This window comes from Haemaphysalis longicornis, unplaced genomic scaffold (genome assembly GCF_048455015.1).
Source record: "Haemaphysalis longicornis isolate Haplotype H1 unplaced genomic scaffold, Haemaphysalis longicornis Haplotype H1 scaffold_4, whole genome shotgun sequence".
Taxonomy (NCBI): Eukaryota; Metazoa; Arthropoda; class Arachnida; order Ixodida; family Ixodidae; genus Haemaphysalis; species Haemaphysalis longicornis.
The window spans coordinates 224,943,957-224,969,101 of record NW_027526361.1 but is presented as its reverse complement, the minus strand read 5'-3'; the positions used below and the strand labels follow the sequence as shown (position 1 = coordinate 224,969,101).

At 47.9% G+C, this 25,145-nt stretch overlaps 1 protein-coding gene across 1 annotated transcript; it reads right to left on the bottom strand.

The window, feature by feature from the left end:
- Positions 1–1,978: 1,978 nt before the first annotated feature.
- On the bottom strand, positions 1,979–24,106 carry Mrpl41 (mitochondrial ribosomal protein L41). Its single transcript, XM_077708104.1, has 4 exons — positions 23,835–24,106; positions 21,547–21,641; positions 18,790–18,923; positions 1,979–2,164 (listed from the first exon to the last, which is right to left on the bottom strand). The coding sequence occupies exons 1-4, from the start codon at positions 23,995–23,997 to the stop codon at positions 2,050–2,052; spliced, it is 507 nt and encodes a 168-aa protein (XP_077564230.1). The 5' UTR covers positions 23,998–24,106; the 3' UTR covers positions 1,979–2,049.
- Positions 24,107–25,145: the final 1,039 nt, after the last annotated feature.

Sequence of the window (25,145 nt, the reverse complement as noted above, 5' to 3'; positions counted from 1 at the left end):
TTTTTCAATCTCCCACTGCACGATTGAAAGAAAAAAATTAAAGCCGTTCCACTCAATGTGAAAGCTGTTGGAAGTGCAGAGCAGTGATTGGCCATAACGGGCTGTAGTGCCGTTATCCGCTCACTGCTACCACCCAATCCAATACAAATTTCCCGCCTTCTCAGTGCTTGCACGCCCCCTGCCTAAAACTGTGCCAGTGGGAGTTCTGCCCTTTTTGTGCTTGCTTTTTCTCCCGCACGTGCTGGCATTGCACTGCCACTTTTTTTCGTTTACTATCATAATAACAAACCCAACGGGCGTTCCTAACTAAATGAATGCGGGCGCTGCCGGTCAATTACACACATTTTGCCTCAAATGAACCTATACTCTTCTTTGCGCTAAACAACGGGGAGATGTAGGACAAGCACCAGCGGTTTGTGTGTTTCAAACGCTTATGACTATATAAACTGCTTGGCTTTGAAGCCTCTGGGTTACGCCGCGACGACAGCGGCTACGACGGAATGCCAGCTCTACCGGGGTCCAGCGAGGAGAGAGTTACGACGACAAGGCGCGACCCTAAAGTGCTCTGCGCCTAAAATAGCCCGAGGCTATGGCATGCCATGTAAGCACACTGTATCGCTCTACAACGAATAGCCCTTGAAACTTTGCTATTTGAGAACATTTTATTAAAGAGGTAATTCTTGTGCGACAACAACCAATGGGAGGAGCGAGACGTTACCACATTGAACATTTACAAAATCGCGGCATCTGTCACCAACTCATGCCCTTTGCTCACGACGACTCTGCTGGGACTGCTTGGACGTGTCGGGCACTCAAGCACAGCACGACCTGCTGTCTTCACGTTGCCATGTCTTTATAGCGCAAGCTCTCCCATTGACGAAATGTCATTTTTCAGCATTGTTTGCGTTTCTTTGGGTCTGGCGAAGCCCTGTATTTGTACGGGTCCTTGAGCAGCCACGACTGCTGAAAAGTGCACCTCCCAGGCATGACGAATTTCAACTATGTCCACGTCTCCACAAGTTACCGCATAAAAGCAAACGCAAAAGGAGCATATGAGACAAGCAACAAGCGAGTGTCCACAGGTTACGGTGGAAGAAAAGAAATGGTTGCCATCCCGCCTGCAAAAGTGGATGTCCAGCAAAGCTGTTGTAAACCACTAGAAATGGTAATGGAGGAGGGTATAAGAGTATCGGCACTCTTTTCTCCTACTGTTCTGTGCCGCCGCCATGTTCATTGGTGAGCTCGCATTGCGTGGCATTTGTTTACAGTGCGATGGTTCATCGGCGCCGCCATTTTGTGATTTATGGGTTACAGTCGGTCATCAACTCTGGTAGGCTTAGCTTGCCCTCCCTGCTATGCGACTGCGCTCGACTGACGTCGTTCCGAATGCGGGTCAGAGGGAATGAGTGTCTGGCGGCAAATGCTGGGTTCTGCCTAACCCGACGCATGCACTCGGTGTCTTGGGCAAGAACTGCTGTATTTAGTCACACGAGTACTGCCTAGCCATTACAGATAGTCTGCAAACAATCTTTACCAGGACCACATGGGGGGGGCATTGTTCACAGGTGCCTTATCATCCATAATGCGGTTTCAATGCTTGTTTTGTGGTTTCCTTAAATGAATTCCACGCTTTATGTCGTATGCCTTAATAGCCAGGCACATGCGCTCGGTGTCTTAGGCCTTGGCACCTTGGCGTTTTTGCCCACATAGATGAAACCGTTAATGGGTAGAAATATACAGCTTCACTGGAAAATGCAAGAAGGCAAACAAAAGGCGGACTCCACTGGATTGTAGATCAGGGGAACGCTCTAACGAGAATGTCTTTAAGAGAGCTGCACCTGGAAGCATGTGCTTTGACGGTGAAGACAATAGCCATATGTTTGCGTCCTTTCGAGTAAAAAGGCACACGTTTCTTAAGTCCCCAGTCCACAATGACTGAAACTCCACTCAGCAGCCAAAATCACACCACAAGGCTTAGTAAGTGCTAACAGTTTAATAAACGCAAGACTAAATAAACCTATGCCTGTCAATCTGGCAGCGGGCAGGCGGCTACTGCGGCTCGTCCTCCATTTTGCGAGCCCGCCACTCTGGCGGGAAGATGTCGCTGCCAGTCTGGCGAGCGCGCAGGCGGGCTTCTTCAGGGCTGGGCTGTGCCTCCAGGTGCCTGCAACAAAGAGCGCACAACACTTAGCGGGTAGCACCGCACCTAAGCTTGAGGCCAAATTCGGTACCCTCCCACTCAAGTACCATGCTCAACTAATGCAGGAAGAAATGCGCATGAGTCTGGAGGCACCTCTTTCTTCCTTCTGGTTCAAAAACTCACAAGAGCTAAGCCATTGTTAATGAGCATCTATCTGATATCAACCGTGAAACGTCTCTTGATTGATTGATTGCGGAGTTTCATCAAAGCTACACCTGGAATTACAGGCATGCCATAGTAAAAGGCTCCGGATCACTCCCAACCACCTGGAGATCTCTAAGGGGTGCCAGAATCTTTACGCACGGGTGTTTCCACTTTTTACATCCATATGAAAAGTTGCCGCCACAGCCTGGATTGAACCCACATATCTTTGGGCTCTGCAGCACAACGACTTAGTTGCTGAGGACATGTCTTTTGAACAACACGAAGAATGAAAAGCACACATCTCGTTCCTAACTGAAAAATATGGAACAGATTATATGTAGCCATAATTTAACGAGCCACTTCAGCTGAAATTCGGTCAACTGTAAACCTGTGAGGTGCCCCTCCAAAAAAACAAGCCGAATTGAGAAGCCTCGATGCATACTGTATTTTCGCACGCATAACCCGCGCCTGTTATAACCCACACCTCCCTTTCCATGGACGAATAAACGATACATAGATGCGGGCGTGTTGCCTGCATATTTTATACATAAAAGGATAGACCAAAGCTACTACTCTAGCAAAATTACACATTTGTTTATGCAAAAGCACTTACCTAGCTGACCACATAACTAGACGACTTGCCACATACTACATTTTTTAGGTTGGCATATTGTTGAGCTGTCTGTGCGAAACAAGCTTTTCAGAAAACGGCTCTCAAAGTTTGCGGAGCACTTCATGTACCTCAAAAGGCAGCGGACACATAGCCCTTGCTGTTCTTGCTAGAGAAGTATCTCTTGGGCTTTTTCCCTTTGATCTTATGTGGCATCGCGTCAATGGGTGTTTTTCGGTCACTGCGATCGGTTTCGCTCCCGCCTCCGCTGACAACATAATTTTTTTAGCGCCTTTAGAGGCTGTTTTTCAGCACGATATTTTAATACAGCATAGAATAAACGTTCTGGAAGCCGAAGCAGGCAGTTTCCAAAAATTAATTTTTTTCGGCGATTTCCGTGACTTGATCTCCGCCTCCCCCCTTAATAAACAATTACAGAATGCATCGAGATGACCCGCCCATAGATAATGGCAGAAAATTAGTCTACCCGAAGTTCTTGTCCACCTCACATAATGTGAAACACCCCTGTAAGTGAGAGTACACATTCCCACCCACATCCTCACAGCCCCTTCTTACATTCCACACACATGGTGGGGGAAGCAGGTACTTTCCATCTTCCCTGTCTCACCTCAACTCCACTCCCACCACAACCTAGCGTGATCATAATCTAACCATGATGCGAGACCACACACAACACGCTTAATAGAAACACTTTTTGACCACAGTTCTTTGATATACATCAGTTTTGAAACTCCGCTTCACAATCTGGGCTGAGCAAGCATTTGAGCTTCTTTGAAGCTGAGGGAAAAGTGCATTGGTGCAGCACCCCGATAGGGGACAAGAATTGAACTTTGCTAGACATTCACTTATCAACACAACTTCATAAACTGAACCTTGCTTTTCAAATTAGAAAACATTGAATTAGGCACTTGCTTATATTTCCATGGTTTTTCTTTTGATTCACGGCAGCGGCCACGAGCGCTTCAGTACAACCTCAACTTTTAAAGAGCATATGAGACATTCTTTCTTGAGCTTCAGTAAAGTACGTTGTTGGGCTAGTTGGTGCATGTCTCTACTTGAAAAAGGCGCTAAAAAATACACAACACGAGCACGAAGAAGGACGGGACGGATGCGCATCCGTCCCGTCCTTCTTCGTGCTCGTGTTGTGTATTTTTTAGCGCCTTTTTCAAGTAGAGACTTTCTTGAGCTACCTGAATGCGAAAAGTTTGGTCTGTCTGTCTGTATACCTGTATGTCTGTCACTCCATTCAGCCGCCCTGCCAAAGGGAAACCGGACCTGCACAATGCCCACTGCCAAATCTAAACGTCTAAGTCCGGAGGCAATGTTCATACTTGTCAACTTTGTTGAACACACAAATGCAGGGCATAAAATCCTTACAAAAGTAATATTTGCACTGCTCCTTTATTAAAAAAATTCATGGTAGATTGATTTTTGCGATAGACTCACTGTTGAAAAAAATTCACTCTGCCGCCCGCTGTCGCCCACGCCACCATAGCTTCTGGCAAAATTTTAAGAAATCAAACGGCAACAGTTACGAAAGGTTTTACTAGATAGGTTCCACGTTCCACTTGGAACACACGCGGAGCAGGACAATGTGGTTCTATAAACACTGTATTAGGGTGCCTCGATTAACGTGCTTCACCGCCGTACGGCAGCGCTGGCATTGAGGCACTAGACTTGGAGCAGTATAACGCGGTAAATTTAAATAGACTTGAGCAAACCTCTAGCGTGTTTATCTTGGGAGGAGCGAGACGGGAGAGGAACAGCGTAAGAGGTGAGCAGAAAGAGAGAAGGTAGGCATTTACTTGCCCGGGGTGCCAGTCGACTATCGTCTTTTATCGACATTTGCAACGAAAGGAGCAGATACGCGGCCAATTTTTTCTCAACAGATGGAGGGCTACTCAACTTGCCCTGTGCTTGCCCCCCCGGCACACGGGCGCCAACTGTGGACTGGTTTCTGATACAGGGGGCCTGTGGGCAGTTTCGCTTCTGGTGTATATTGAGTAGCTCTGTCGTCTGGAGACTCCTAACGACCAATCCCCTGCCCTCTACACACTTCAATCCCCCTCCCGTGCCCACTGCATGCTTCGACCCAAACCTGAGTTGCAGGGCCTCAAAGATGAAAACGATAATGCGACGCAGTGGGACAGCCAAAGGTCTGCAGGACTGGAAGTGTATCATTTTTATGACTGCATACATTGATTTTTTTTACTTGCATATGTTACACTTTGTGAGGAAATCCAGCGCGAATGCAGTGGAACCAGCGTAAAGTGTAGCAAACGAAGGTAAAAGCAACACTGCTGGTGGCATAGAGGTCCTTTCTAGCGCAAAAGAGACTGTTTCGCTTATCAAAAAACTCTGCAAATGAGACATCAGTAGAGGTGTACGACTAGCAATTCTGGGACGGCAAATCAAATAGCAATAGAAAAAGTGACTGTGAATTGAACCGAATATTTTTAAATGGGAATATCTTCATTTTCATGTATACAGGGTTTCAAAAGCATGGCTACAAAAATAAATGTCAGGAGTGAGTTAAGACAGCTGAGTGTTCATGTACTAGTCCTCGATAAGGAAGGGGTACAAAGAACTAAAAATGAAGGATTAAGACAACCTGGGAAAGCAGTGATAGGAAAAAAATACCTGACGATTAGCACTCCCTAAGGCGAAATTTTGCACACGGCGCAAACTGCAGTCATCTCGGTCGTGGCACATAGCTGCTGTGTCTCAGGAAGCGATCGCGTGATCAGTGAACGCACAGTGGCGTGCGCTACTCTTCTGTAATCTCGCAGCACGTCAGCGCTTCCAGGCATGTACTGTAAATAGTGTTTGAACCTATTGCGCCAATGTCACGCGGTTCAGATGACCACGCATTGAGAACGAAGACGGAGGACCCGAACGACCGATAAACGTGCAGGACAAAGAACTCGAAAGAACGAGATGCTTGCTTTCATGGATGCCTGGTTTTCCGTTTCCTTTCTTGGGCGCCACTAGTTGCCAAAGGCGGTTCTCCCACACTTGGCTGGCACGGGTTTGGCAAATGCCCTACCCCTCACACTTTCAGAGGAGCGTCTCGCGCTGCCCCCACAAACGGCCGTTCCCCTCACAATTTCGCGGCTCTCTCCACCTCCATTTTCTTTCAGTGTTCTTTCTTCCCATCGTTCACTCGGTTACAACGCCGGCATGAAACCACAGTAGCAGCCACCAGTTTTTGTGCACAACAATTTGGCATACGGTGCCATGAAGAAGTGCGCGTGCCTCAACATGAAGTATACGACTGGTCCCTCCACTCATTAAAGACGTCAGGCATGGTAGTGGATGGTACGGCCCTTACTTCTAGCCAACAAGTAATAGCACTTCCTACCTCATGCCACGATATCATTGCAAACTTCCTTTTGGCTTATCAATTTTACTCAAGTAGTGTTCCACTCCAGCTAACCAGAGTTAGCATACAGTTGATTCGCGCTACACTCGCACTCGGCTTTCTTGCATAGCTTCAGCGTCGTGTAACAAAGCCAACCCGCGGGAGCATGCCGTGTGGGGAAGCTCGAAAGCTTGCAGGTAGTGCAGCAGAGCCAGCTTTTCCATGGCAGTGTCCCAAGAACTACTACAGCAACTTGTGATCCAAGAAACTGGAGAAGCCACCAGACGCCAAGCACTCCTGGCCGATGACTGAAACAAGGGTCAGGGTACTTTTACCCCTTCCCCTTCTAGCTATCTTGAAAAAAAACTCTCTCTCTCTCTCTCTCTCTCTCTCTCTCTCTCTCTCTCTCTCTCTCTCTCTCTCTCTCTCTCTCTCTCTCTCTCTCTCTCTCCTCCCTCCCTCCCTCCCTCCCTCCCTCCCTCTGCGGCAGGGTTGACTCAATTCCAATGATCGGGAAGGACGTGCAATATGCAATTCCGTTTGACGGAACAAGCTTCCTTCCGACCAACACTGCGCCATTGAACCCCGACAGCCTCATTGGTCCTAGTGCAGCGTCGCATGCTCAAGTGGAATGCTATTATCATAAGGGAGAGCTGTTGTCAGCACTACCGAGGCTCACACAGGATCTTGCCTAATCTCTCACTCTCACATTCTTCTTCTAGTCCGGGGAGGTGCACAATGGTGTACAAAAAGATTGGGAGGTGTACAAAGGAAGGAAGGAAGGAAGGTAGGAAGGAATGCAATAAAAATTGGTGAAGCTTGCACTAAGTCGCCCAAGCTTGAACCACAGCGATGCTGGATGATTTTTTTCTATGTAAGCACTGAAGGACGCACCACCACGCATTGCATTAGGTTTGAAATTGTTTATTTACATGTTCCATCGTCGCTTTCCAGTTCCACTGCGGTAGTAGTGGTCATCGTCATATCCATCTATATCGTCATCTTCCCCATGCATGACTGATTTTGTCCGCAGGCTTTCACATTTCTCCCAAAGTGGAACTCGTCAGCACGAGCTAGAAGCAGTGGCAACCGGCTTTGCGAACCGGGCGTCTGTTGCGCGAGGTGTCCTGTGCTCCTCCCTTGAAGCGTGGACGCACGTGAACTGTTGTCTTTCTATTTTTTGTGAGCGCCACACGCAAGCCTAACGACGCCGTGTGCTCCTCATAAAACACGTGCTCACATTCCTGGTGAATGCAGGAGTACCGTATTTTCGCGATTCTAAGCACCCCCCCCCCCCCCCTAACATTGGGGAATGGAATGGATGACTTTATTACAGGAGGAGGCCAATAGGCCCTGGTGTGGGGGACGGGGAAAAGGGGAGGGGAAGATTGTTCATATAAAGTCTGCACTGCACTGTGAGCGTTCACTTAGCACGATATGCACAGGTGAAGTTGTGACGAGGGCACTCTACTACGACCATGATTGGGGTATCCAAAAGGAGCCGTTCAGGAGCCACAAGGGGTGTGTTTGGGGGTACATCTAGAGAGAGGGTGAACGATCCGCCATCATACTACTTTATAGAGACCTGTTTTGAGACCGAATTCTGTAATCTTCTGTAAAATTTGGGGGTTGTTTCTGACGTGTTGGACATGTTCTTCAGAAGTCGTCGGGCGTACGGGGGAAAAAATTCAGAAAAAAAAGTTTGCCTGCGAATCTAGGCACCCCTTTGTTTTCAAGGACGCACGCATAGCCAATGCCGCCAAGCGCGCTTGCTCCAAAGATGCCACTAGTATCTAGTTCGGGCATCAAAGAGGCCACTAGCAAGTAGTTCTGAGTGTGAATAAAATGGGCACGGAAAAAGGCGACTACGGCTGATTTTCGGCGTTCGCGCGCGCCAACTTTTATCAGCTGCTCTTTGAACGGACGTAGGGGAGAGATGGCGAGGGAGGCGCAACAGAGTGACGAATGACGACTTGGAGTGACGACTTGGAGTGACGAATGACGATTCCAAGTCGTCATTCCAGGTGGAATGACGCCAGTGTTGCAACCCCTGGATGTCTCGGTGAATAAACCGTTTAAGGCGTACCTTCGCCAGGAGTAGGAAGAGTGGGTGCGGGACCCCGACCGGAAGAAGACGCCAACGGGAAAGTTTCAGAAAGCGTCCCCGTCGATGATAGCAACCTGGATTTCCAATGCGTGGAAGCGAATTGAAGTGGACACCATCACGAAGTCGTTCAAGAAGTGTTCTATCACAAACACCATGGGTGGAATGGAGAACGATTTGCTGTGGGACACAGAGAGTGGCGGCTCGCGTAGTGCCATGGACTCAAGTGAGAGCGATGGGGAGAGCGAGTGAGGGACTATCGGACCCAAACGGTGGGTTCGCTGTCTAAAAGGGTCCATGTGGTTACCCTTTAGTTTTCTTTTCGTAAATGTCAAATAAAATGTTACTTCCCATGCCAATTTTGTCGAAATATTGCCGCCGAAAGGAGGTGGGTTTTTGGATTTTTTGAATCTAAGCCCCCCCTCACTTTGAGTACCGGGACCTTGAAAAAAAGGGGGTGCTTAGAATCGAGTAAATACGGTAACTATGACGTAGAGATTTTTTTATGACATCGCGCACATTACGGCCAACAACAATAGCTCCACTATTCAAATGAAATGAAAGCGCAAACGTGAGCATACAGCGACCATTCTGATAAAAAAAAAAAAGCAAAACCTTTGGGAACCTTTGGGTCACCCCTTTTTTCTTGTTTTTTGTTTTTGTTTTTGCCCCAAGAGGACCACCAAGCAGGAACGTTTCTGTAATCGACTTGGGCTCAACTGACTTCAGCTACTAGACTTCCCCGCCCTCCTACCTTTAAACTTTATTTCTCCAGTGAAAAGCAAGTGACAAGGGCAATGTGCCAATCTTATGCCTGTGAGCAAGCGGAGCAATCCCTGAATAGCGCTGTTTCGTGAAGTTTTGTGTTAGAGCTTTTCTTCCATTTTGAGTGACCACTTTCAGTAAAGCTTTATAGCCCAACGGTAACTGTGAATTGTCAAAAATAACGAACAGAAGCAGTAAGCTACATGCACATTGAAAGGGATTTCTGATACACTGCTAAGAAGTACACCACGCAGTGTACAGTGAAATCTCGTATGTACGTTTTTTTTTACAGGAACCGGAAAATAAAACGTATTATCGGAAAATCGCATTACCCAAATAGGTTTAAAAAAAAGAAGAAAAATACGCACGCTCTGTCAGCAACTCACTTTTACGGAGCAACATTGACGTAACTGCTCAATTTGGGCTGCCCTTTCTTCTTCTAAATTTCTAGGAGTAAATTCTTCTAAAACGTTTAAAAAGAAGCTGCCAGTATTTGTTGCTTTGCCAGACACTGCCTTGTAGGACAATCCGCGTCGTGCCGTAAATCGGTGAAGGCAGCCTCCGGATTCTTGGAAGTTTTGAATACCTGAGGATAGTGCAATGTTTTCAACTGCTTCGCGTAAAACTGACCCCTTGAAGTTCACTCCTGTCGCTCTAACTTCCTTGAACCATGTAAGCAGGATGTTTTCCTTTTACTCATGCTTCGCAACTCGTGTTTGTTTTAAACCATGTCCAAAAATTTGCATCTTTTTTAGGAGTTACTCTTGCTGACATACAATAGTGTTGGGCATTGACACTAGCAAAGTAAGCTCGTCTACCCGTTCCACGCGCTTCCTTTGAATTGGTGTACAATTGAGTTGGCGCACAATTTCCACTTGCGCCTTGCATTTCTTTGACGCTGTCACAAGCCCGGAAACACGTCAGTGAGCAACAAGGCAAAAAGAGAACAAATCACTGCGCATGGTCAATGGGAGAAGTCAGGAAGGGAAGTCGCGCCTGCCATGAGCATTGCACGCCTTCTTCCTTGATTATGATACGATTTGCTACATGGCGGAGCGCATCACCTGACTTATCATCAGCCTTGCACGGAACGGCCACGCGCTGCAGTAACGTATTTCCCGCAGAACTGGTGCTTCCGCTCCCTCGGGGTCTCTGCAACGTGCAGGTCGTGGCTTGTTGGAATGCGGTTTGAGCGAATCGGTTGAGATCTGCTTTCGCGATCGTATTATCCAATCTTCGGCAAAAACGTGATCGTAATAAACGCATGAAAATGCATTAATTCTATTGGACGTTGGCCAAGAACGAAAAGAAAAACGTATTAGGGCGGATGACATTACCATCTGGACGTCCACGGGGTCAATTGGGGCAATGCAGGATCGCTTGCAAGAAGCAGCGGATGTGGTAAGCGAATATGCGAAGTCTTGCGGCCTCTGCTGCGCTCCGCAAAAATCGGAGTTGCTAGTCGTTTCGCCACACCAGAAACATGTCCCAGGCACACCCACCATCTGCCTCAAGTTGGATGGCCACACCATCACTCCATCACAGCATATAAAGATTCTCGGAATGACCTTTCAAGCAAACAAGACCAACTCATTACTCATTGCCAAACTCAAGACAATGACGGATCAGGTGACTCACATGATACGCCGGATTGCCACGAAAACCCGTGGCATGGGAGAGGTGGACTTGCTTCGGCTCGTCCAGGCCTTTGTCGTGTCGAGGATGATATACGTGTTGCCATACGCTCTGCTCAACATCACCGAGACACAGAAGGTCAACACGATGATCCGCAAGGCCTATAAACAAGCCCTTGGACTTCCGGTCTCCACCTCCACCGAAAGACTTCTTCGGCTCGACATTCACAACACTGCCGAGGAGCTAATTGAGGCTCATCTAACCAACCAAAGAGCGAGGCTGGGGGTTACGGAAACGGGGAGGGCGATCCTCTCACGCCTGAGGCTCTCGGCTCCACTCGACCACCCGCCTGCACTCACGGGAAACCTACCGCACGAAGTCCGTAAGAACATCACGGTAAACCCCCTGCCCCGTAATATGCACCCCGTGTACCACGTCGACAGGAGGGAAGCCAGAGCAAAAGCCATATACAAGATCTATGGCAATCAACCAACAACAGCGTATACGGACGCGGCGTCTTATCCGGGTAGGTCCGCGGCGGTTTCCACCGTAGTCGTCGAAAACAAGCCCCGTAGCAGCCTCTCGCTTGCCGGCGACAATACTATACAAGCAGAGGAAGTAGCAATCGCCCTCGCCGTCGTACAAACTAATGCAGCGGTCATTGTCACCGACTCGCAGCAGGCTTGTCGGAATTTCGCTAGGGGACGCCTTCACACAACAACTCTACGCATCATTCAGCAGCAGCCCCTGAAGAGGCTAATCAGGATTGTATGGGCTCCCGCACATCACGGCATCCCTGGAAATGAGGCGGCGGACGCCATCGCTCGAGAATTGACCCACCGAGCGGGCGCCGAGAGCAGCGTTGCCGAACCCGAGCGCATGCAGCCCTTGACATCTTACGCAGAGATCACGCAGCACTACAGGCTGTCGCGTCAGACACTCGCTCCCCCCCATAAATCTCTACCCCGAGAGCACGAACGTCATTTACGTGCTCTCCAGACTAATACATTCCCCCATCCTATCCGGCTTCACCTTTTCGACCGACAGAAGTCCCCGCTTTGCCGATTTTGCGGAGAACCCGGAACGCTACGCCATATGGTCGGAGGATGTGACCAATCTCCACTGATTCCTCCCAACCTGCAACTTTCCACTGTCGAGCTTTGGGAGAGCGCCTTGACGAGCACCAGCCTGGACGACCAGCTTCGGCTGGCTCAAAGGGCTGTCGATGCTGCCCGCGCTCAAGGCATCCTGGACTGAGGACGCCTCCTTCAAGCTTCAGTACAATCCCTCCCTGTTGATTTAAATAAACGTTTATTCTCTCTCTCTCTCTCGTATCAACAAGATTCCACTGTATATCACACAAGGTACTGTCTTTTTATGGAGTGCATGGGTTATGAAATAATACTTGAGATATTACAAGAAGGCAATGCCACAAGCAAGTAATTAAGGGGGACTCTTGTCGACAGTTTTTCACAAAGTAATAAATACATGACATTTTTATCATTCATGTAATTAGTATAATGCACATGGAAGTAGTTGGCTCGATATGAAAAGAGTGATGCATTGGGAACTTGTGTTTCCATTAAAGGACCCTTGCAATGCTTTCATTGAGGTACTTTTCAGGCTTTACATCTGTTCTTCGTGTCACGCAGAGATAGACGCAAAAAGAATGATCCAGATCCGTGCAGAAATGAGCAAGTTATTCCATTATTAAATTTATAAATACAAGCATATGCAAGGTTGCTCTTTCTCAAAAAACAGGGGACTGCTGCGCGCTTCATACTCTCCCCGATGACGATGCATTACGGGACAAATGAGGGCAGCGAAAAACACCACACCCCGGAAGTTTCAAAGCCACGGTTGTCTGTCCTGGGAAGCTCCTTTCCAGACTTCTTGACGGTGTTGTTCGGCGGCGCCGTGACAACCGCGCCGATACAGCGCCAACAAGTAGAAAGTGGAGACCGCCGAAGTCGCCTGCCTGTCGCTGCGTTGATGTGTGTTCTAGGCTTGCTGCGCGCTTCATACTCTCCCCGATGACGATGCATTACGGGACAAATGAGGGCAGCGAAAAACACCACACCCCGGAAGTTTCAAAGCCACGGTTGTCTGTCCTGGGAAGCTCCTTTCCAGACTTCTTGACGGTGTTGTTCGGCGGCGCCGTGACAACCGCGCCGATACAGCGCCAACAAGTAGAAAGTGGAGACCGCCGAAGTCGCCTGCCTGTCGCTGCGTTGATGTGTGTTCTAGGCTTACTTTTCTGAACTCTACCATACTGTTCGAGCTATGTTTGGTTAACAGTGACACTGTTCTTAACAAGAGCAACCATGAAGAATGCCCTGGGTGATTCTGCGCCACCTTGCCACTGAGGCTTGATGTGATCGCCATTTGTAGATTCACAGAAGGGCAAGAAACAGTTGCATATACTGCTTTAAAAAAAAAAAAAAAAACTTGTGAAATGATGCAAAAAAAAAAAAAAAGAAACTAAGCTTCTGTGGGGTCGAGCTATCGACCTTAAAAAGCAAAGTCTGATGTGCTAACCACTCAGCCATTCCAGCAGTGGGAAAGGTGCGAGCACTTGGCATGCAATGCCTGGGCGTCAACTATCTATGTGTGACGTAGTTCTGGTCGTTTTTCAGACATTCTGGCTATGATAACGTTTGTTCATCCCAAACTGATCTTGCAGATGAGCCCCGTCATGCTGATGCTACAAGAAATGAAGGAGGGAACTCCCTTGTTTAACTCATAAAAAGCCATCGCATGGTCATGATATTACCAAAGCAGGCCCCACTATAGAATTGCAGTTGTCTTTGGTAACAGCTTTCCAACAAAAATAGCTTGGTTTTGATTGATTGATTGTAGGGTTTAACGCACCAACGCAACGCAGGCGATGAGGCGCGCCGTAGTGGAGGGCTCCGCATTAAATTTGACCACCTGGGGATCTTTAACGTGCGCCGATATCTTGTACACACGGGCGTTTTTGCTTTTCGCCTCCATCAGAAAAGCGGCCGCCGCGGTCGGGAATCACACCTGCGACCTCGTGCTCAGCAGCGCAACACCTTAGCCACTGAGCCACCGCGGCGGGTAATAGCTTGGTTGCATTTGTCCCATGGCAGCCGATTGCTGCTACAGAAAAGAACACGGTGTGTCTGCTTTTCGGTGAACGGAATGGCGCTTCCTGTGCGAGCGCACGTCCCTGAACGTCTAGACGCTCAAGCCGGACTGTAAACACCGAGTCTGCCGTCCACTTCGCAAAGCTCACCAACAGTGCCGCTCCTGGCATTGACACTGATATCCGGCCACCATAGACATCGTCATATGGAACACAGACAGACAATTTGACATGCACTTTAGCGAAGCGCACAGACGCCAGGCATCGGGCGATGCTGAGAGCATAGAAAGTGCCTCATCGCAACACGGCTTGAAAGGGTACACAAGCGCTCGAAGCGGGGAGTAGTGTACGCACTTGTTACTATCCGTGGTTAAAGTTTTATGCTTCTTTTAAGAAAAAAAAAAAAATGCAGGCTCACTTGGTCGATACAATGGCATATACAAAATATTGGAAGCTAAGCCAATCGTAGGGTGCGTAGGGTCCCCGCATTGCATTGTCATGCCCGGAGGCTTCAGGCGTGAAGTAGCCAGTGCCGCATTTGCTTGTATTTGTAGACATTAGATATTGGATAACTTTCTTATTTGTTCACCGATCCTGATAATTATTTCTGCGTCTGTATCTGAACGACACGAAGAACTGATCTAGGGCCAGAAAAGTACCTGCACGAGAAGCGTAGCAGGGTTCCTTTAAAGGTGCTGAGAATGTCTGCTATTTTCTATTACACACCGTGCTCACGGAAGTCAACACTGAGGGAATAGACTGCTACAGACCCAAACACATTGAGAATGCCTGCAGAATGTCCACTGGCACTTTCTTCGGTCTTCTAAACCTATACCTCCATATTTTGCTCGTACAATTCAAGAGTGAGTTTTTTGTTCAAAGGAGGGGAGAGAAGTTGGGGAGTTTATAGCCCGACACCTATTATAGGTGACCTACAGTTGGCATGCCATCCCAGGAAGCTTGAGGTCGTCCTTTGTCACCAAGAATGTGCGAGTCTTTTGCTACTTCTTTTTTCTATTATTATGGAGTGCATGCACAAAGGGATGTCAATGAGAAAATGCAACCCATTTCATTTTTTAACAGCAGAGCTGTTGCTGCTGGCTGCAATGTGTGCGGCATCACCAAAAAACCTGGCCACAGTTACTTCTGCCGTTTACCACATTTTTGAGCATGCGCCTTACAAGGAGTGCTCTGCATCATCCAGGCTAGTGCGTAACGCTCGTGAAAAATAGCAAGAAAACAGTTCACATGCATCCGCGCTTCAACGGGGGAGCACAAGACACCTCGCGCTACAGATGCACAGTTCGTGAAGCCAGTTGCTGCTGGTTCCAGCATGTGCTAACGCGCTCCACTTTGAAGAAATGTGAAAGCCTACGGACAAAACGATCCGGGCTCGCCAGTTGTGCATGACGGAGACGACGATATAGATCGATATGACGATGACTATTACTACCACAGCGGATAGCGACGACGAAACATGTAAATAAACAATTTCAAACCTAATGCAATGCGTGGTGGTGTGTCCTTCAGTGCTTACATAGAAAGAAATCCCAGCTTTGCTATGGTTCAAGCCTTGCACGACTTAGCGCAAGCTTGGCCAGTTTTTTTTTGCATGCCTTTAAGTCTGCCTTTGCCGGTCTGATGCTGCTAGCAACTTCGGTTTTTGGACCTACTTCACATTTTTTACCCAACCCATGTGTGTTGGAAGCAGCATGCGCCTGCTTCCATTAACAACCGCACACTCGGAAATCATGAAACGGAACATTTCCCTGGCCGTTTTAAGAAATGCTTTGAAAAAAGCCTTCCTTGTAATTCGAGTTTCGTGTTGTAATTCCAGCAGCTCTGATCGGCAGGTTTTTTTTTTTATGCCTCGCTAAATGACTTGGCAGAGGCTTCGCTCAGTGAACTTCACAAAGGCAAATGCCAGCGAGTCAACTACGAAATCCTGTTTCCACAGCTGTTATTCAGTATGTACAAAGGTTGTCCCACATGCTCAAAAAGGCGGCATGATGCCAGCTCCTGCGTGTTGTTCACTGCGCCGAAAAACTTTGCGGTCCTGGCCAACACATGAACCCTGAAAAGCCGAGAGGCACCATTTGTGCGAAAAACCACACAGAACCCTTTGTTTTTGCTGCCAGTGTGGTGTTGTGTACAACAATCTGCACACCAGTGTGAAAGACCCATGCAGGTGAGGTAGGGCGTTGCTTAAACGATCGTTTGCTTGAGCATGTAAGCTCCCTCAAAACTGGCCCAAGCAGAGTACAGTTGCTCACTTATCTTCAAAACACGCAAGCTGCAAATGTGTACAAAGGGCAGTGTGAGTGATAAATACGTGACGTTTTACATAAAACAGGAGACACTTTTGTAAGCATGCGTCTATAAACTTGAAAAAAAAAAAAAAAAAAGAATAATCTGAAGATACATTGGTGGATCTACAGAATGCGTGAACATTTTGTCTGTCTTCCTCGTAAACTTGAGGCTACGCCCAATGCACCCGCCTTGCTCTGGCTTCAAAATTCCTACACTGCAGCATTTCTTGCACACCCCTTGTACAGTGCCCGTCACACTTGTTTACAACGGCAAGTTTAACTTCAACTAGTTACATTTTAAAACTGCCTCTTTACAAAAATGTTGGGGACCACAGGAGTGCACTTAGACTTCAGAATGCCACAGTAGCTCTCTTCAAAACCCTTCCCAGGCAAGGCAGGACAAGGCTGGAAATATAAAAACTGTATTATAGACAAGTATGTTGCCCCTCCGTACACCGTATCAATCGTGTTTAGCACCCAAACCACTTCGGTGGTCCCATCTGCTCGCTTTTGCAGCAGTATTGGCTGCCCTGTCACTCCTTTTGCTGTCCACCAGTACCGGCAGTTCATCGCTGTCCGTCCCATTCCTTCCACTTTTGCTACCCTCCCCTGGCTGCACACTCTCTTCTACAACCCGCACAAGCTGTGGCAGGAGTCATGAGACCCATCGCAACATCGCATGACTGAATCGGCGTGTTGGCAGAGACCCAGCCACACTGCAACTGATGCCTCCCGGGCAACGTCACTCACTCTCTCCACTCTCAAAGGCAACTCTCTCTACCCACTCTTCCCGCTCCATTGGTCAGCGTTTTCTGTCATTTGCTTCTGCTACAATTCGGTGCAATTCCCCGCCACTGTGTGCGTGCGTGGCATGCCGGTGTGGGTGGCCAAGAAGTTTCATGTGTATTGTGGTGAAGCCAGCACATCATAACGGTGTCGACACGACGGAGCCCCTTTATCACACAAGCCCTCGAGCCGATGATTCACCCTGCGGCGGTTGCAAACCGGCCGGATCCGGATGCCGTCGGCCGGCTACGGATGACAGCTATTACAAGATCCGTCGAGGATGTTACTTTCTTACGGTGGTGCGCAAAGCGCTGAAAGGCTGCTGGCCGTTGGGGAGACTCTGGTTATAAATATCGCCCTTTCAGTGACCCAGAAGAGATCGCTTCAAGCTCTTGTAAAAAACGCTGCTACGTCCGAGTCTTCTTGTAAGCTTGACAGTGGGCTGCTGTTACTGTATCATCGCTACTCTCATATTTCCATGCATTAAATGGTTAAGTTCTCCTCCCGGCTCTTCATTGTCTGGAAACGAGGCAGCTCATCTGCCTGCCGCTCATCCACCACGCTACCACTAGATGATGGAGGCAACGGAGGTTGGTTAAGGGATGCCTTCACCAATGTAAAACTTCGTTACAGAGTGACACAGGAAGATACAAAAATTTTGCCAATATGCCCCATCTATTGCCCACGTAATATTAGGGCATAGGGCGACTTTACCCCTTGATTTAGCTGCATGTGACTGCTTTTAGTGCAACCCCCCCCCCCCCCCCCCCCCGCCCCCAATGTTCCCTGCAACATGCAGTGTTTTATATTTCGCGCTTTCATCTTTTTTGCTTCCGCCCTGCCTCAGTATATTACACAAGCCTGTGAAATAAACTTTCCATTGCTAGTCAGTGCAGTGTGCTCTCACTTCTTGCCCCACTGCTAATGCTGTTTTGGAATGACAAAGGTCTGTTGGTCATATTAATTTGCCTCTTCCAAAGCAAAAAGAAAAATTACTGGTGACAGCGCTGCAAAACGTACCTGCTGGAACCCAAAGCCGTTACTTCCCTCCAGCTGTACTCTGTTATAAATCCGGACCTACTCAAGCAAACCACGAAGGGACCTCTGAAAGTTTTTGTTAGTCTTGTGCAATGCTAAGAAGTCCTGTTCACAGAGACAAACAATTGAGACGTCGTACATCCTGAAACAGAGTGCTGCTGCGAAGCAGTAAAAAAAAAAAAAAAATTCTCACCCTCCTCTCATGCAAAGTAGAGGACGTTCCCATAGCCTGATTGCTCTTGCTTTTAGGACAAAAGCTCTATTAATCCAGGTACACACCCAGAAAATGGATCGTTCGCGGTAGGGTCAACCTGACCTTCAAGCTCAGACAAGGTCAAGCCAGCACCTCGTGTGCTTATGCAGTAAAATTGTCTAAGCACTTATTTGTTCCAAAGTGAGAGGTGTAGAAAGTGGACTAGGAGGAAGAGTCCGGGCGCGTGCCACCGGAAAATCACACAAGGGGGCGCATTGACGTTCATTGTGAGCTACTGCCTACATCGTCGACTGCGCCAAGCAGCGGTGTGGTGCAATTGTGTGTGCGTTCACGGCGCTCTACACGCGCTGAGGCACAAACGCGCTATTGCACTATGTGCATTGCTCTCTCGCTGAGACACAGATGCACTATCGCTCGACAAACTTCATTTAACCACGGTAAAATTTTCTCTCCCCCCGAAATTCCCGGCAGACGCCGCTGACACCGGTACTACCTGATGCTGTTGGCATGTTCTTTGGCCTGGAAGTCCTTGGCAATGGCTTCCGAGTAGCAGGCATCGAACAGGTCCCTTGCCGTGAAGGGGCCCTGGGTCACTTCGGGGGCACGGTACGACACGTACGGCCGCAGCTGCGGGCGAGGGTAGCGGGGCAAATGCGAGTCCGTCAGTTTGCGGCACACTCTTTTACCCTACATGGCAAACAACATCAAGAACCCACCATGGCAAGAGCAATTGCGGAAATTCAGGATTACCCACGAATTTTTCTGCCCTGCCTTTGGCCAGTAAGCATACTGTATGGTTTTTCTGAACGAAATTAGTTTCAACTGAGCACCAGTCCCATCCACATCTCTCACCCTTTCCTTTGTGGCACTTCTTTTTAAAGTATGAAGCCACTTGCCAAGAGCATATTTTATCAAAAAAAGGGAACTTAAAACTCTAAGGGAGCATCCTCCGTAAGCACTGAAGGCTACAATCCAAATGTGCCAATGGCAGCAAGGAGAAAGATGCACATACGCCCCTTTGGGACTTGCAATCAACAGCAGAGCAAAGGTTAAACAACACAAGAGGCAAAGGACAAAGTCGGCAAACACTGGGTGAGTAGTGCAGCAGTTACGTCCCAGCCAATACATCTCCACAGTGAACATGCAACGCTGTATATAAATCAGCCACAGTCTGTCAGCTAACAAGCGCATTCGATCGCTAACCTTTGTGTTACTACGCTACTGGTGCACCAGTTATCATCACACTGTATTCCGGTTCGAATAAAGTCAGGCGCCTTTCTCTCTCTTGCCGACCTTCTGTTCAGTAATACAAAACAAGCTGATCCCCATGGTTGCACTGGTCAGTCACGGGAGTTTCATATAAAGAAATCATGCACCCCTCCGTCTAATGACTACAATGGTTAAACGTGGAGATTTCTCGCAGTGGATTCTTTGTTTAGCCAATCCCACACTGCGAGTACGTGCTATTCTGGAGGTACGCACAACTTTTCTCGAATACCCACGGCAACTCTCGGGCAGGCACTGCACTCCGTATACGGCCTAACGTCTGGGCTTGGGGTGTATGGCGCAAATCGGTACCTGCTGCTTGGCGTTCACTTGGAGCATGTCGAAATGGAGTAATCAGATAGACGCCTGCTTTATAATGTGAGAGACCCAGGTTCAGTTCCGGTGACGGGAAGCGTTTTCTTTTTTCCCTTCACCCCCAATCATTCATCATCATCGTCAGAGAAAGCTGGCTTTCCTGCAGGGCGCAATGGCGTACAGCGGCATCGGTGAGAACCCTAGATCTTCGCTTTAAAAAAGACAGGGACTTGGGCTGGCCATGTAGTGCGACAAAATGACACACTGAAAGACGAAATAAGGAAATTCAGAGGCAGGGATAGGAGTCGATCAGCCCAGGACAGGAGTGGCTGGAGGCCACTGGGGGAGGCCGCCTTCGTCCTGCAGTGGACTTCAACAGGCTGCGGCTGCTGCTGATGACGATACAGATAGGAATTTTCGATAAAAGAGCTCCGAACATATTACGGGACAAAATGAAGCACAAAAGATAAACAAACACGAAGGAGGCGTTTTAATGAGGAAATTCATCACTGCACAAAATATATGCAACGACATCGAAGCCTGATACATCCTTAATATAGATATCTTCTTCCTATGTTGCCCTTAAGTTTTACTTGTCTCGCGCGTACCATTGCCTAGACTTCTCTTTTGAAGACGGGTCAAAAAAATAAATTGGGGGATTACATGCCTAACCTAGACCAGGGTAACGAGGTGTGCAGCATGAGGGAATCTACGCAAACGGGGTCTTTAATGAGCGCTTCAATACCGACAGATGGGCGTTTCTGTTTTCCTCCCCCATCAGAAAAGCAGCCCCCGTAGTCAGGATGGAACCTATACCCTCATGTCCCAAGCACAACGCCTTAGCCGCTGAACTACCACAGCGGGTATCCGCAGAGTGATGACACCAGAGTAGTGAGATGCGACGATGGCATTGCAATGGCAGACTAATAACGCACTCAAACTACGGGTCTCGAGTGACAGTACCAAACGGAGCAGCAAAGGTTCCCATATTTTCACCATTTCAGCAATGCCCTAGGCACCAACCTCCCACAGAAAGGAGGGCATTGGCTATAGGAGGACATTAGCAGAGCTACTCCCGTGACCGATTCCCCAGGGCATCTAGGTCTGCTTATGTGTTCTGAGTGCCTTACGGCTTCCCCTGGGGATACGGATCAGATTTCTACATCATGTTTGCCCGCCTTCTTTCGGTTTTCTTCTTTGTCTTTTGGGGGAAATTACTTCGAAAGGCAGACTGGCGTCACTGTACACCACAGCTGCCCAAGAAACAAAGTTCTCCATGGCTTCTCATGTACACTCAAGCTCACTTGACAGCACTCTGCACACTATGCCGACCCTTGTTCTAGCATTGGCAACATGCTGAGCTGCCATGGTGGTAACACACTTGGCTCCTACTCTGGAGATTGGGGTTCGATTCCCACATGAACTCAAATATGCTTTTCTAACTTTTTTTACTCTTCACAGGGGATAACATACCGGGTAACGTACTGGTACCAGACCGGTAAGGTATGATGCCGGACTGGTACTGTACCAGATAATGACAACAACATTGTTTTGTTTCTTTCTCTGCACGGTGGGGAACTTGGGGCTTTCGTCTCAATAACCTTTGAATAGGTGTTAGACTTTCTTCCCGCATTCGTCCCTTCACACTCCAGACGACCGGGGGGCTCACCTGGCAGTCAGTCAGGTCAGGCACCACCAGCTCGGGGATCATCTCGGGAATCGGGGGTCCCCTTGGAGCCACACGGGGAGGCCGCAGACCGTACGCTGCACGCACGTCTCAGCATCAGACAACCGCGGCTCACTCTGATTGCGAAGCACACAAATCGAGCGCGGATGCACAACCTTGACTGAACAAACAGAGCAGCCGTGTTAAGCCAGCTAGTTTGATTCACCTGCTGCGAAAAGTGCACATATAGCCTTCGTTGAAATTTTCTAGGACAAGCCAAACAGAAATGAAAATGCAAGCTTCATGTTTAACTGTGACTAAACAATTTCATGACAGTAAGAAAGAAAGGTGTCTTCGCTTTTCTTTTTTTTTGGCTTTGGCATAAAATGTTTTGGCCCCACTTGAGGGGTAACCTTGTATTTTGATGTTTTTGTGGCCTATGGCCTAGAGAATTTTGACAAAGACTGTACATAGGGCAGCTTTGCACCCTGCGGGCTTATCCAAAGTAGCTACCCTCGGTGTTTCAGCGTGACGACAAATGCTGTGTTCATACGAAAGCATACATTCCTCATTAGCGTGAGTGACCGACAACAGCCCATTTCACAGACACCAATCATGATTCTATTCCACCAGAGGCCACATCCCTTCCTCATGATCAGGTAGATCACGACACCGTCGTTTCAAGAGACACAGGGGTGCGTCACTCTACTGTGATGTCTGCTCATTCAATACTGTCACCCCGGATGACCTGGAACTCTCTTTTATAAGGAGCAAGACCTCACTTGACATACGACTCTTCCCGTCAGTTAGTAGCAATCATTGGACAGCGAGTAAAGAGCTTGGATGTATGTGCATTCAAACATACATACATACACACAAATTTTGGCTTGAAGACAATAACACATCCTGTACTACGATAAAAGGATATTTTAATCGCAATTATGTCTGAACCCCACATAGCCTTTTCTGGCACATTAACTGCCGGTTTGGACTATGGGTGCTTGTTCAGTCCCACACTGTTGCCTTTGAGGTGATCAATCAAGCGAGTACTGCCTCAGGTGTTCGCGCAAGAAACACTTACGTAACTGTTCACAACGAAGCACTGCCATTCTACGGCAGAGCCCAACGAAAGGTGCACACGAGATGCACCACTTTTTGAGGTGAAAAGGCTTTGCATTAATGTGAGCGCTGACAGGGATACTGGCACAGCGCACAGATGCTCCAGATTCAACCAGCCTGGAGTATGCACCTAAAGACACACTTAACTGCTTCTTCGAATTCCCTCTGTGTCAGCAAAACAGTGCAGCTATTAGGAACGTTACGGTAAAACCCTATAACCCAAACACACTCAGTAGGGCTTCTGTGGGCGATCAAAGCGACTAGCATTTGAACACATACTGCAAGTGTACCTGTGCTACACGAGCGTTTGAAAGGAAATTTGAGCCGAATGGTCTTCAAAATTTCAAATGCCATTCGAACTGGAATGACCTCTGTCGATATACACGACAATTCTCAAGGGCAGTTGAAAGTTTCTGCATTCGCGTGTCATGTTTTTGTGTCGCTACTGCTGCCTTGTTTTGTTCTGTAACAAAAAAAAAAAACAATTTTATAGGTAAAATAGGCAACTACAAGCACACAAATCATGCACTAACAGCCAGTATTTTATTTATTTATTTATTCATTTTTCACGGCCGGTGTTTGAGAGTACCAAGTTACCTTGTAATCGTACAACGAGTGATAGAAAACAAAAACAAGTTAAAAATTATGAAGATCGTGCACTTCAACACCTTGTTTTACTCGCAAATAATTGTTTTGTAATTAGTGCATACAGAAACAGCGCCAGAGAGTACGACCGTTTAAGTTTCAGAGGCCTTTGAGAACCTCAAAGGTGGTGCTCTTTTGAATCAAAGGACATTTCAACCAAAGGCCTTTGAGAAACGTCTTGTGACAGCTCAAAGGTGTCATTTCAGTCAAATGACATTCGACTCAAAGACTTCGAAACGCTCGTGTAGCACGGGTAGTCACCGCTTGAACTGAGCTCCGTTACTCGTTCTACAAGTTCAGGCGTTTCGAAGTTGCAATGGCTCGGTTGTAAGAGTGAGTGCCACAATGCGATTGGGTGCGCAGTCTACGCCCTACGAATACAACACTCGTGCTACGCAGTGCAACTCATTCTCCCACACAGCGTGCGACGTTCTAGTCTTCAAGGGCGACACAGAGTTGACCCCGAATACAAACTCTGGCAAGCCACGCAGTGGAGACGCAGGACGGGACGGAACAGAGAGACTCACTCTCAATCACCCGATCTTTGCGCGCACGGTCACTGAACGTCCCTCGGATGTTATGGACTGGAAACTTGCGGAAGTTCCTCTTCCCTGCACATGGTCCCGTTGTGGAGAGACAACGGATTTGTGATAGGGCGACGCTGGCAGCCTGCTTCAACGATGAATTCATTGCGAGGATTCTTGAACACACGCGCCAGTGAACGTATATTAAGGAGCTATTTCATACAGTTTGCTATGCGAAAATTGTGACGGGCTAGCACAAAATAAAAGTAGCAACTAAAAGCTACCATCAACCGCCGCAAATTCCAGTAATTCGCACCCTGTTTCAACCAGTGTACCCGACATGAAATAGATAAATGGCTATTCCTGGCGAATTAGAGTCCTGCCAAAAACAATAACAAAAAGCCTTCAAAATAAGTTAAAAACTACTTAGCTTCAAAAAATAAAAGCAACAATAAATTATATGAAATAAGTGTTGATCAAAATACAAAAGAAAACTAATTTGAAAGTGTAAGCTAATACTTTTTTTTCTCCAAATTTGATTAAAAAAACAGTTTATTGCTAAGCTCAGCTTATTCCTAAAGTAATAGAGGCTATCACGTACACTATTCCATGGAGGAACACTATTCATTCATTTTTTTTTCGAATAATAATGTCCCTAGAGTAGCCTTGCATTCCCTAGGATTTGAAGCAGACGGGAGAGAGCGAGAGAAAGAAAGTACAATTGTTAGAAGGGCATTGTCACGTCATCAGAGCGGAACCAAGGAAGTTACAAGGCTTCCTAATACCGTTTCGGAGCGTGTCATTTCGTGGTGAAAATAACGGTATAACAGGCTGAGGGAGAACAGCTACACATGAATCAAAGACCAGTCCTTCCCGTCCAATCGTTAAATACTTGCCGTTAAGTTTTTTTTTATTGTTTTAGCTGTCACGAGATAGTTTTGGCTCAAACAGTGTTACTATTCTGCTACCTCGGTCCAGCAAATTGAGGAGCATCGACACAATCAGACAAACGAAGTCGCAGCAGACTGAATGCGCGAGCCCGACTAACACAGGGATTTATTTTCCCTAGTATGGGGAATTTGAATTTGCCATTCGAGCACTCGCTGCGCGGCTAGCGTTGTGGCAAGCGGTACGTCTATCATCCAGCGAAGTCTGAATCGCGGTGCCTGTTCGGACCGCGGTCACTCGCTTCGGAGCTGATTGTTTTCCACAGTGTGTCGTGCGGCGATCATGAGCGGCTTGTGATCGGCGACGGGGCCATGTCTGCGGCCGAAGTGATGGCTCCCCGAGGAGGCGGCGGCGACCGGTCATCCG